The 13,992-nt window shown below is 47.9% G+C and overlaps 1 protein-coding gene across 1 annotated transcript; it reads right to left on the reverse strand.

Moving 5' to 3' along the window:
- Positions 1–699: 699 nt before the first annotated feature.
- Positions 700–8,423, reverse strand: LOC147094603 (putative G protein-coupled receptor 139). The gene is made up of 2 exons (XM_085973937.1): positions 8,281–8,423; positions 700–2,051 (listed from the first exon to the last, which is right to left on the reverse strand). Exons 1-2 carry the CDS (start codon positions 8,378–8,380, stop codon positions 1,120–1,122), a joined length of 1,032 nt encoding a protein of 343 aa, XP_085830063.1. The 5' UTR covers positions 8,381–8,423; the 3' UTR covers positions 700–1,119.
- Positions 8,424–13,992: the final 5,569 nt, after the last annotated feature.

Genomic DNA, 13,992 nt, shown 5'->3' on the forward strand with positions numbered 1-13,992 from the left:
ATAATCAGGGATGCTCAAGGGGGCAGAATTAGAGGAGCACAGATAACTCGGGGGTTGTGGGGCTGGAGGAGTTTACAGAGATAGGAAGAGGCGATGCCAGGGTGGGATTTGAATATTATGATGGGAATTTTGAAATCAAGGCTTTAAGCCGGAGCCAATGTAGGTCAACGAGCACAGGGGTGATTTGTGAATGGGACTTGGTGCGAGTAAGGATACAGGCAGCTGAACTTTGGATAACCTCAAGTATATGTAGTGTGGAATGTGGGAGGCCAGCTAGGTGTGCGATGGAATAGTGAAGTCTAGAGGTAACAAAGGCCCGGGTGAGAGTTTCAGCAGTGGATAAGCTGAGGCAAGTGTGGAGACGGGCGATGTTACTGAGGTGGAAATAGGCGGTCTTCACTATGCTGCGGATACTCGGAAGCTCATTCCAGGGTCAAATATGAGTCCAAGGTTGTGACCAGTGTGGGTCAGCCTCAGACAGATGTTAGGGAGAGGGATGGAGTCAGTGGCTGGGAACGGAGTTCACCACTGTTCATCAGCACAGGTCCAGGAGTCTCACTATAGGAAACAACATCGCTTTAGTTCCAATAAATCCCACAGTCCCACCGGTGATGGAGGAGCTGTTAACGAACTAGAGAAAGTAAAAGTCCAAAGACAACACAGGCTGATTGTTTTAATGATCTGTTTATTGTTCTCCAGGCAATCCACACACATAAGCCGCCACAGTTATTGTTCATGTCCTTATATTATTTAGATATTAATTACAGACGGGCTTATTCGCCTTTCACACTCAACTGGTGTAACCCACGTGTTCTGACGCTCATCCAGCAATCAACATCCCATTCTCACATCAGCCTAAACCTCAATGCTGGGTCTTCTTTTTCTTTGTGTCCAGAGTTTGATTTAATCCAATTAAACCCCTACCGCTTTTATAACCTTACCATCCACATGATGCTCGCTCTTCTACCTTGCTCTCTGACTCTTACATGGAAACACGCGGGCCTTGTCAGATAGAGGCCAGCGTTATATCTGGAGAAGCCTGGGGCAGAGATGGAGCCTGTTGGGGTTCCGCTAAAAGATGGAAAGAACACAGGATGGGATATGAGATGCAATGCAGGTCTAATGCTGGGAATTCCTCCGATCTTTTCGTTGCTTAACTAATTTAAATATTATTCTCAGTGGATATTTCATCCCAATCTTCAGCTCCTCTCTGAATTTAGTCTGTGTTACTGCATAAATACACGTGTTTGTGCAGCAGCTCAATAGCAGGAGCATATTGCTGGTATAATCGGCGATAAGCATTGGGTCATTGAATCCTGTTGAATAATAATGGTTTGTAATTCGCATTAATAAGAAAACTATCACGTACGTCGTCCAGAGCAGTATGAAGTTTCCGGATATGGCGAAGAGTAAGATAATGGATTTCATTCGGTTCTGCATCTCCTGATCATTGTGATTCGCATCATTCTTGCTGCTCCTCAGCCTCCTGCGGACTCTACTGGCCGCCAAAATGTGTCTTACGGTCAGAGCATTGAGCAGCATCATCAGGAATATTGGGAGCAGTGGGGTGAAACAGCGCTGGATCCAGGTAAATGCTACCCACGCAGTTACAGTGTAATACTCTAGTTTTGTATTACAGCCCCAGGGCACGTTGTCGATTGTATAGAAGGGTTCAACTGCAAAGTACCAGGGAATGTTTTTCAAACAGAACAGCAGACACACGGTTCCTATAACCACGGCTGCAGTTTTCTCAGTGCAATATTTAGTCCTCAGCTTCTGGCAACAAATGGTAACAAAACGATCAAAAGTGAAAGCAACTGTTAACCAGACAGAAATATCTGTGACTGCACGGACCAGGACAGTGTGGAAAGAACACACAGGTGTGAGGAACAGGAAGTTAGTAGGGAAATAATAATCATTAATCTGAACCAGTATCACTTCAGTGATAATGACCAGTAGATCCGCCGCTGCCATGGCCACCAGATAGCGGGTGATACACCTGGAGAGACCGCACTTACCCCGGGACAGGATCACAATCGTCATCACGTTCGCTGTAAATGGGAAACAAACAGAAACAGGGAATCAGCCTTCAGATTACAGCAAGGGAGCCAGTTTCACAGTATTTGATGTGAAATGTACTTTACTGCAGGATCTGGGAATGGGAACTGAACTCGTTACCGCTGCTAGGATTGTGCAGTTGACAACAATTTTAACATAAAATTGCAATGTTCAGTATAAGAGAGTCTGGAGTAAATAAGTGAAAATAAACGCCTCCAGCAAAGAGTAAAACATGAACAAAATGGATTCTCTGGGAATTTCCTCGGAGCTGCTCCTCTTCCACCATCACAGCTTCATCAGAAGTGCAAGGAATCCTGACGAGTTCCGAGTAAATTACCGGACGTTAAATTGTATGAGCAAATGGACAGCCAGATAATGAGTTATAATTAATAGCAGCAAGTAGCAGTTCAGTGATGGAAGAACGAATGAAAACAAATCGAAAGAAAAGTGATTGAAAATAAGTACTGAATGGTCAGTTATAAATTGGGAGATAAATGATGGGTGAGGAGCAGTGAGAATGAAGCCGGCCCGAAATGTGGTAAATGCTAAATGGGGAGCACCGAAGGTGAGATCATCGGCGGGGTTTGGATCCGTGGCCAGGAGAGGGGAGCAGATACCAGGCGGGGGTCGGAAATGGCTGGTATTTGTCAGGTTGGATTCTCAGACTGGGCGTCATGACTAAAAACTGTTGAAAAGACAAATGTCAAACACCATGTTACAAAGCGACTTGTTGTGGGTCAACTCGACCAGTTTCTGTTTACAAACCACCAAATGGGACATTTCAACAAAAGCAAAATACTGCGGATGCTGGAAATCTGAAATCAAAACAGAAAATGCTGGAAATACTCAGCAGGTCAGGCAGCATCTGTAGAAAGAGAAACACAGTTAACGTTTCAGGTCGATGACCCTTCGTTAGAACAGGAAAAAGTCAGATGGACAGTTCACCTGATCAACCGACTTCCCCTCGTTGGAAACCCCAGGTCCTGACATGGGCGCCTTGAACAGTTCAACATCATCTGGGCAAACTCCAACAATCACCACAAGGGGGAGAAGGTCAGATGTGAGCAGCAACAAACAAGCTGACCTTGTTCTGTGATCCCAGGAATAATTGAACCTTCCAAAGTACACGATGTAAGACGGAGCACACTCTCGACCTCGCTTTTGTCACCTCTGATAATGGATGAAACTTCAGAGGGAGCTGATGGCGGCGATCCCGAGCTTGCAGCAAAGACCAGTGCAAGTGACAATAGCGGCTGCAGTCCAACCCAGGACAACAAAGCACCTGCCGAGATTCAGCTTCAGAAAGGTTGAGTGGGAAGGTTGTACCTCTGAATTGGACGAATCCATCTGTAATATTAATCCGACACATGAGAAATATTGAGAATCTGTCACCCTGGTGTGTTAAGATTTACCAAAATTACATCCCAGCAGATATGGGAGATATATAAAACTGAACATTCGGAAAAAGCAATCAAAAATATCAGAGTTTGACTCATGTGTCGTATGGCAGGTTGTCAGCTTGACATGGAAAGAAGCGTCAAGGGTTAATTGGTACAGAATAAGGAAGAGGGAGAGTGTGTGGGAGAGAGAGAATGAGAGATGGATAGAACGAGATAGGGAGAGACGAAAAGAGAGTCAGCGAGAGAGAGAGGGGAGACAGAGGGCGAAATAAAAATTGAGATTGAGAGACAGAGCGAAATACGAGAACTATATATATCAGAGACAACTCTGTGCAGAAGGAACAGCCTTTGCAAGATAAGGTAGGTGAAGTAGAAATATTTCACTGTCTTCCTGCAGAACCGACAATAGACAAGAGACTCTTAGGTGAAAGTGATATGACATGATTTTAGGCGTGTATAATTTTTAAATAGTTGAGCAGCTGGGGGGATCTCCATGGATACAGAAATATATTGTAAAGGTACCGCCCCCGAAGCAGAGATAAGAGATGTGAAGTGCTGTCCAGTGACCCTGAGCAGGCTGAGGTGGACCTTCTGCTTGAACCGCTGCAGTCCATGTGGTGAAGTTGCTCCCACAGGGCTGTTAGGGCGGCACTTCTAAGGTTTGGACACAGTTCCTATACACCAAATGTGACGGGCTAATTTTTTCCCAATGTTACCAATATTTTGTAATGAGTCAAACCATTTCAGTAATTTATTTATTTAAAATATGCAGCATTATACAACATTGCTAAAATTATTCGCCACATTTATCATGCACTAAACCATTAATTGATTCAACAATTGGATCAGTGTTTCAATGGTTTATTAATTATAGTCCCGCCTTACTTAGAGTCACACTTTAAACAGTGGTGACACTTAAATAACAAACGATCTGGTTACACAACGATTGTCGTCAATTACACTTGTTTCTATTTCCAAGTGCAATGACGGGATATGAAGAAAAGAATATCCACCACTCTGAGAATCCAACCACCAATGTCGTCAGTTAAAAATAAAAATATCTTTACTGCTGTGCGGTAATGTTTGTATTTCCCCAGCTCTCCGTTCCTTCAGTCTCCGAGCTCACTCTCCGTGCAATGTCCCGAATATAATCCATTAAAGCACAGAACATTATCATATCAATAAGCATAGCGCAAAAGGAAGAGGGAGGACAGTTAGGGCGTGATATTCCCAGAATTTCTGAAACTGACCCGTAATCTGTAGAATAATCACCTCCGGACAAACACAGCAACTGAGCAGACCCGCAAGGAGAGCAGTAATACAAAGAGAGACACGGACTTATACAATCAATAACCGGTTACAATGGCTCACCGGGAACTCCACGGGCGACAAGGATAACTTCAGAAATCACTTATACCAGTTACACTGGAAATGGACACGCGATTAATGGAACTCCCATTCCAGAAATGACGATGAATTGGGAGCTTGATGCACAGTTACACAGGGACACAGGAGGAGGTTATTCAGCCCCACAAGCCTTTTCCGACATCACATTAGACCCTGGCTGATGAGCACCTTAACTCCATTTACCTGTCTTGGTTCCATATCCCATGATACACATACCATAAAAAGTTATATCCATCACAGTCTTAAAATTTCAATTGACAGGCTTTTGGGAAAAGGAGTTCCAGATTTCCACTGCCCTTTGTGTGAGAAAGTGTTTCCTGATTTCCCTCCTAAATGGCATAACTCTCATTTTCAGATCATGTCCCCTCGTTCTCCAATCTCCACCAAGGAAACAGCTTCTCTGCATCTACATTATCGAATCTCTTTATCATTTTAAATAACTCGAATATAACACCCCTCAACATTCTAAACACCAGGAATACAAACTAAGTTTATGCAATCTGTCCTCACAATTTAACCCTTTAAGCCCCGGTGTAATTCTGGTGAACCTGCGCTGAACTCCCTCCAAGACGAATACATTTTTCCTGCGATGCGGTGCCCAAGACTGAACCTCCTGCTCCAGATGGGGTCTGACCAAGGTTCGATATAACTGAAGCATCACTTGCTCACTTTCGAATTTAAACACCCTTGTGAAAAAAAACAAAATCCCATCAACATTTATCCCTACTTTTTGTTTCCTTCCTCGCAAGCAACTACCAACCCGTCTCACAAGGTTACCTCCAATACTGTGCAATCTCACTTTTGTTAATAATATCTGTGTGAAACCTTATCTGAAGCAGGGAAATAACTGATACTGTATTACAACTTGAGAATATGGGGACCAACATTCCATTGCATCGTGTGCTGACGGTTTTTACAGTTAAAATTACACCCGCTGACAGGACATTGAATGAAGGTAACAATTGGAGCTTTTGCTGGACATTATAAGTGCATTATGAACTCAATGAACATATCACTCAAGGAAGATGGCGGACAGGGAGGATGTGATATTCAATTAAATTCTGACATTGATTTGGAAAAAGCAAAACAAATTCTTCAGAAGGAACAGAAAAGATATCGGACATGTACAAAGACCAGTGACACACATAAACCCTGATTCACAAAGTCAGTAAGTTCAGAATCAGTTAGCGGGAACAACAAATACCGCTTGTAGAACGGGAACATGGCAAACAGATATACAATGCATTCAACTTTATTTATCTCTGAGAAATGATGGGGTCTCTTGGTGCAGGACACCGAGCCACAATGGACCCTGTGAGCTGTAATATTCAGAGAAAGACTTATTAATACAGGAGCAAAGCTTCCAATGGGAGCATTAGGCTGCATTGTCCCTGAGATTTGTGAGAGTCAGTAGGACAGTGAGACAACTCACTTCACTATGTCCTTACTGAGTAACATCTTTAAACAGACCTGGCAGAGTTTTAAAACCAATAGTAGAAATATTGGAGTTTGAAGCCGATCACATTTGTTCAAAAAGCAACCTGGAACTTTTAGTAGCAGCGGGTATTGGGAACTCATTCCACTGAATGTGAGATTTCAGTTTCCCAGCTGAAGGGGAGAATTTGATTCCTTGTAATGTAGGAGTTAAAATACACCGGTTTCATACCCAGGGCTCAGTCACACTAAACTATGAATCTGAGCTAGAGAAATGTAACACAGACACAGATTACAGGGCGATATGATCAAAGTGTTTAAAATGTTGCAAGGATGGGAGAAGGTAGATAGAAGCAGATTGATTCCAGCAAATGATGGGGTCAAGAACGAGGCGTCATAGATACAAGATTGAACAGAAGACATTCGGAACATTGGAAAAGGGAGCGGGAGAAACATCTTTACAAAGAGAGTTGGGAGGCGGTGGAGTTCAGTTCCAGGGTTAGTGGTTGGGGCAGAAGCTATGCTCAGTTTCAGAGTAGAGTGGATAGGTGGATGGAGGAAGAGGTGATGAAGGGATATCGGGACAGGCTGGTTAACTGTCTTTACAAATATCTTCTAACTGTAAGGATCAGAAGGGAACTAAATATAACTTGGTAGCGAGCAGCGGTTGGACCGGGCGGACAGGCTGGCTGAGAGTTCAGCCGGTGTTATATCAGCATGCAAGTGTATGATCTGAACAATAAAAGTGTCCAGTTTGTATAAAGGGACCAGAACCCGGCTTCTGATCGGTGCTCTGGGTAAAATGCAGGTGATGGAAGCTGAAACGGATTTTTCAAATGGGGACAAAGCCAGGACAAATTCACAGAGTGCTGCTGCTTTGTTTCAATCGCACTCTCAGTGCATTGGATTCCCGGTCTGAGCTGCTGGAAGGGATGTGACAGGAATGGGCTGCCCCCCACCGGCTGAAGGCAGCACAGTGCCCGCCTGGTGGGTGAAGAGGAGCCTGAGAACAGGCTGGTGACCAGTCAGGGGAGAAGATCAGGGGGAGAGTCTGTGTCCCTGCATGGAGCACAAACCCAGCCTCGGCATGGAGTGTGTTCAGCAGGAACAATATCCAGCACTTTGTTGGAAACAGACCGAGAAGGGTGGGAAGATTCTGATTAATGAGACTGAACAAACCCCAGTCCTGACTGTCCAGATTCCCAGGTATATATCCAGGAGCGGCCATCAGTCGATTGATCCCCAACGGGAGTCAGAGGGGGAGAAACTGGAGCATTTTACAACAGAGTGAATGTTCAGTAAGCACGGTGGCATAGTGGTTAGCACTGTTGCCCCACAGCGCCAGGGACCCGGGTTCGAATCCGGCATCGGGTGACTGTGTGGAGTTTGCACATTCTCCCCGTGTTTGCGTGGGTTTCCTCCGGGTGCTCCGGTTTCCTCCCACAGTCCAAAGATGTGCGGGTTAGGTTGATTGGCTATGATAAATTGACCCTTAGTGTTAGGGGGATTAAATACATGGGGTTACGGGGATAGGGTGGGATATGTGTCGGTGCAGGCTCGATGGGCCGAAATGGCCTCTATCTGCACTGTGGGGTTTCTGTGATTCTGTGATATAGTCCTTGTCAGATATTACTGAATGTAGCTGGAAAAAGTGGAGGAGAGAAAATCTGGCCGGGCATGGAAACAATGGAATTAAAATATTCCATAGAATCAAACATTGCACGAGTTCTCAGTTAAAACGGAATCATTGGAATGACAATAAATGCACAAAATAATCTGCAGTTTTTATGGGGTTTAAAGAAACTTAAAAAGGCAAAAAATGAACAGTCAATGAACGAGGTACAGCAGGAAATACAGTCACTGAATTTCTGCCTTTCAATTGACTTGTGAAATACAGTGAGAAACGGACACTTACCGATATAAGAGCAGAAACAGAGTTAACCCTGATTCACAACTTTAGTAATGGAATATAATCACTTACCGGGGATTCCAACAGCTGCTATAATCGGATAGTAAATCATTGCTGCCTGTAAAACTGGTGGTAACTCGGTAAATGGATACACGGTGTATGGAACTCTCATTCTGTCTGAGAAGTGATGGTGACTCTCGGCACTGCACACAGGGCTCAACTGAATCTGTGAGATGAGGGATTGAGATAAAACCATTTATAATTGAGGGACACTTCCCGTGGGATCAGGAAGCATCAGGAGTATTGACATTACTTCCAGTCATTTGGGCAGCGCGTCAACTCCCTTCACTGTAATGTTTGTGCTGCACTAATTAGATTCAAATTGATATCGCAAGTGTTTTGAAATGAAACCGCCCAAAGACTGGAATAATATTTTGCTCACATTTCTCTCTGTCAATGTACTGAAAGCCGGGCTCTGACCGCATCGCTGCAACACCTTCAACAGAAGCAGCTTCAGGGTCCCCTCTGTGACATTACAGGGCTCACTCCTGTCAATGCCCCAGCTGAATTCCCCCAATTCTCAAACATCTTTCAATGTTTACACCGCCCCCGGCCCTCCAAACTCAGCCCTTTCAATGTGGGAGTTTAGGCTGGCAATTGAATGAGTAATTTATGTTTTTAGGACGTGAAGAGTTCGGGCTTTGCACCAAATAAATGTAAAATCTCAGGTAGAAAGAGGTAACCATGGACAGGGGCTCGAAAAATCCTGGACTGAAATCCACATTCTGTAAAGGTTACAGGTGGTGTTAAAGCAGAACCCTTTCAGTTTTAAGCGGGCTCACCCAGGTACAGGGTACTGTCCAATATTGAAGTAGGTTCACAGAATCACAGAAACCCCACAGTGCAGATAGAGGCCATTTCGGCCCATCGAGCCTGCACCGACACATATCCCACCCGATCCCCGTAACCCCTACACCAACACATATCCCACCCTATCCCCGTAACCCCATGTATTTAATCCCCCTAACACTAAGGGTCAATTTATCATAGCCAATCATCCTAACCCGCACATCTTTGGACTGTGGGAGGAAACCGGAGCACCCGGAGGAAACCCATGCAAACGTGGGGAGAATGTGCAAACTCCACACAGACAGTCACCCGAGGCCGGATTCGAACCCGGGTCCCTGGCGCTGTGAGGCAACAGTGCTAACCACTATGCCACTGTGCTGCCTCAGTTGGAGCCGCATTTGGAGCAGAATCTCTGTGGAAATCTCCATCCCCCAGGATTCTGTGGGCTGCGGTGGGGTTTTGCATTTCTGCTCAGTTCATTATTTTCTATTATTATCCCATTCCCAGTAGTTTCACTTTGATCTGTCCAGTGATATTATCGAAGGCCAGGCCTTGGAACACAGGTGTATTCAGACCAGGAGTCGGTCATTCAGTGTCTTGGGCCTGCTCCACCATTCAATTTGATCATTGCTGATCTGCAGCTCAGTTCTGTTTCCCCGGCTTTGCTACTTATCTCTTCATATCCTCACCTTACAACAATGTATCGATTACAGCCATGAAAGCTCCAAATAATCCCGAGCATCCGCAGCTTTTTGTAGATTAGAGTTTCAGATTCCCACCAGCCATCGTGTGACAAGGTCCATCTTGATTTCGCTCCTGAATGACATAAATCTAATGTTAAGCTTATTGCATAGAATTACATATAATATACAGCAGAGAAACAGGCCATTCGGCCCAACTGGTCCATGCTGGTGTTTCTGCTCTACCAGTCTCCTCTCACCCCATCACCATGGCCTTCTAGTCATTTCACCCTCATGTGTTTATCTAGCTTCCCCTTAAATACATCTGTGCAACTCGACTCAACTAATGATTGTGGTAGCGAGTTCGACAATATGTCCCCTTGTTCATGATTCTTGCACCAGACGGAATTGTTTCCCGGTGTCTACCTACTGAATCGTTAGACATTTTAAGCACCTCTTACAGGTCAGCCCTTAATCCCCTTTACTCAAGGGAATCGATGCCATATTTAGCAACCTGTCCTCGTAAATTAACCCTTTTAGCGCAGGTAAATTTCAGCTGATTCTGCGCTCCACCCACTCCAAGGCCGATATATAATCAGTGAGGGCCTCGGGAGTCAGGGGAAGAAAGGAAGTCTGGAGAATGGGGTTGGCGGGATGGATTGTGGTCTCGTGTAAAGTGAGGGGCAATGGGGGTCGGAGGATGGGGAGACTAGAGAATGGGAGGTCAGAGAGAGGATAATGGGGTCAGCCAGAGGGGGACTGAGGGTCAGGACAGGGAAATGGGATCAGAGAGAGTGGGCAAGAGGGTCAACAGCTGGTAAATGGGGTCAGAGAGAGGGGGCAAGAGGGTCAGCAGCAGATAAAGGGGGTCAGAGAGAGGGGGAAGAGGGTCAGCAGCAGCTTATTGGGGTCAGAGAGAGGGGGAAGAGGGTCAGCAGCAGGTAAATGGGGCCAAAGAGAGGGGGAAGAGGGTCAACAGCTGGTAAATGGAGTCAGAGAAAGGGGGAAGAGGGTCAGCAGCAGCTAAATGGGGCCAAAGACAGGGGGAAGAGGGTCAACAGCTGGTAAATGGGGTCCGAGAGAGGGGGAAGAGGGTCAGCAGCAGTTAAATGGGGTCAGAGAGAGGGGGAAGATGGTCAGCAGCAGGTAAATGGGGTCAGAGAGAGGGGGAAGAGGGTCAGCAGTAGGTAAATGGGGTCAGAGAGAGGGGGAAGAGGGTCAGCAGCAGGTAAATGGGGTCAGAGAGAGGGGGAAGAGGGTCAGCAGTAGGTAAATGGGGTCAGAGAGAGGGGGAAGAGGGTCAGCAGCAGGTAAATGGGGTCAGAGAGAGGGGGAAGAGGGTCAGCAGCAGGTAAATGGGGTCAGAGAGGGGGGAAGAGGGTCAGCAGTAGGTAAATGGGGACAGAGAGAGGGGGAAGAGGGTCAGCAGCAGGTAAATGGGGCCAAAGAGAGGGGGAAGAGGGTCAACAGCAGGTAAATGGGGTCAGAGAGAGGGGGAAGAGGGTCAACAGCAGGTAAATGGGGTCAGAGAGAGGGGGAAGAGGGTCAGCAGTAGGTAAATGGGGTCAGAGAGAGGGGGGAAGAGGGTCAGCAGTAGGGAAATGGGGTCAGAGAGAGGGGGAAGAGGGTCAGCAGTAGGTAAATGGGGTCAGAGAGAGGGGGAAGAGGGTCAGCAGTAGGTAAATGGGGTCAGAGAGAGGGGGAAGAGGGTCAGCAGCAGGTAAATGGGGTCAGAGAGAGGGGGAAGAGGGTCAGCAGTAGGTAAATGGGGTCAGAGAGGGGGGAAGAGGGTCAGCAGCAGGTAAATGGGGTCAGAGAGAGGGGGAAGAGGGTCAGCAGCAGGTAAATGGGGTCAGAGAGAGGGGGAAGAGGGTCAGCAGCAGGTAAATGGGGTCAGAGAGAGGGGGAAGAGGGTCAGCAGCAGGTAAATGGGGTCAGAGAGAGGGGGAAGAGGGTCAGCAGTAGGTAAATGGGGTCAGAGAGAGGGGGAAGAGGGTCAGCAGTAGGTAAATGGGGCCAGAGAGAGGGGGAAGAGGGTCAGCAGTAGGTAAATGGGGTCAGAGAGGGGGGAAGAGGGTCAGCAGCAGGTAAATGGGGTCAGAGAGAGGGGGAAGAGGGTCAGCAGTAGGTAAATGGGGTCAGAGAGAGGGGGAAGAGGGTCAGCAGCAGGTAAATGGGGTCAGAGAGAGGGGGAAGAGGGTCAGCAGTAGGTAAATGGGGTCAGAGAGAGGGGGAGAGGGTCAGCAGTAGGTAAATGGGGTCAGAGAGAGGGGGAAGAGGGTCAGCAGCAGGTAAATGGGGTCAGAGAGAGGGGGAAGAGGGTCAGCAGCAGGTAAATGGGGTCAGAGAGAGGGGGAAGAGAGTCAGCAGCAGGTAAATGGGGTCAGAGAGAGGGGGAAGAGGGTCAGCAGCAGGTAAATGGGGTCAGAGAGAGGGGGAAGAGGGTCAGCAGCAGGTAAATGGGGCCAGAGAGAGGTGGAAGAGAGTCAGCAGTAGGTAAATGGGGTCAGAGAGAGGGGGAAGAGGGTCAGCAGTAGGTAAATGGGGTCAGAGAGAGGGGGAAGAGGGTCAGCAGTAGGTAAATGGGGTCAGAGAGAGGGGGAGGAGGGTCAGCAGTAGGTAAATGGGGTCAGAGAGAGGGGGAAGAGGGTCAGCAGTAGGTAAATGGGGTCAGAGAGAGGGGGAAGAGGGTCAGCAGTAGGTAAATGGGGTCAGAGAGAGGGGGAAGAGGGTCAGCAGTAGGTAAATGGGGTCAGAGAGAGGGGGAAGAGGGTCAGCAGTAGGTAAATGAGGACAGAGTGAGGGGGGAAGAGGGTCAGCAGTAGGTAAATGGGGTCAGAGAGAGGGGGAAGAGGGTCAGCAGTAGGTAAATGAGGTCAGAGAGAGGGGGAAGAGGGTCAGCAGTAGGTAAATGGTGTCAGAGAGAGGGGGAAGAGGGTCAGCAGTAGGTAAATGGGGTCAGAGAGAGGGGGAAGAGGGTCAGCAGTAGGTAAATGGGGTCAGAGAGAGGGGGAGGAGGGTCAGCAGTAGGTAAATGGGGTCAGAGAGAGGGGGAAGAGGGTCAGCAGTAGGTAAATGGGGTCAGAGAGAGGGGGAAGAGGGTCAGCAGTAGGTAAATGGGGTCAGAGAGAGGGGGAAGAGGGTCAGCAGTAGGTAAATGAGGACAGAGTGAGGGGGGAAGAGGGTCAGCAGTAGGTAAATGGGGTCAGAGAGAGGGGGAAGAGGGTCAGCAGTAGGTAAATGAGGTCAGAGAGAGGGGGAAGAGGGTCAGCAGTAGGTAAATGGTGTCAGAGAGAGGGGGAAGAGGGTCAGCAGTAGGTAAATGGGGTCAGAGAGAGGGGGAAGAGGGTCAGCAGTAGGTAAATGTGGTCAGAGAGAGGGGGAAGAGGGTCAGCAGCAGGTAAATGGGGTCAGAGAGAGGGGGAAGAGGGTCAGCAGTAGGTAAATGGGGTCAGAGAGAGGGGGAAGAGGGTCAGCAGCAGGTAAATGGGGTCAGAGAGAGGGGGAAGAGGGTCAGCAGCAGGTAAATGGGGTCAGAGAGAGGGGGAAGAGGGTCAGCAGCAGGTAAATGGAGTCAGAGAGAGGGGGAAGAGGGTCAGCAGTAGGTAAATGGGGTCAGAGAGGGGGGAAGAGGGTCAGCAGCAGGTAAATGGGGTCAGAGAGAGGGGGAAGAGGGTCAGCAGTAGGTAAATGGGGTCAGAGAGAGGGGGAAGAGGGTCAGCAGCAGGTAAATGGGGTCAGAGAGAGGGGGGAAGAGGGTCAGCAGTAGGTAAATGGGGTCAGAGAGAGGGGGGAAGAGGGTCAGCAGTAGGTAAATGGAGGTCAGAGAGAGGGGGAAGAGGGTCAGCAGTAGGTAAATGGAGTCAGAGAGAGGGGGAAGAGGGTCAGCAGCAGGTAAATGGGGTCAGAGAGAGGGGGAAGAGGGTCAGCAGTAGGTAAATGGGGTCAGAGAGAGGGGGAAGAGGGTCAGCAGCAGGTAAATGGGGTCAGAGAGAGGGGGAAGAGGGTCAGCAGTAGGTAAATGGGGTCAGAGAGAGGGGGAAGAGGGTCAGCAGTAGGTAAATGGGGTCAGAGAGAGGGGGAAGAGGGTCAGCAGTAGGTAAATGGGGTCAGAGAGAGGGGGAAGAGGGTCAGCAGTAGGTAAATGGGAGTCAGAGAGAGGGGGAAGAGGGTCAGCAGTAGGTAAATGGAGGTCAGAGAGAGGGGGAAGAGGGTCAGCAGTAGGTAAATGGGGTCAGAGAAGGGGGGAAGAGGG

The sequence above is a fragment of the Somniosus microcephalus genome, unplaced genomic scaffold (assembly GCF_052327205.1).
Source record: "Somniosus microcephalus isolate GS21.2 unplaced genomic scaffold, FLI_Smic_1.0 unresolved_chr1, whole genome shotgun sequence".
NCBI classification, from domain to species: Eukaryota; Metazoa; Chordata; class Chondrichthyes; order Squaliformes; family Somniosidae; genus Somniosus; species Somniosus microcephalus.

Excerpts from the sequence above, each read along its gene's own strand:
- LOC147094603 (XM_085973937.1), bottom strand. The coding sequence starts at position 8,380 with ATGAGAGTTCCATACACCGTGTATCCATTTACCGAGTTACCACCAGTT. Across the intron at positions 2,052-8,280 it reads AGCAGCTGTTGGAATCCCCG|CGAACGTGATGACGATTGTG; the intron begins GTAAGTGATTAT and ends TCCCATTTACAG.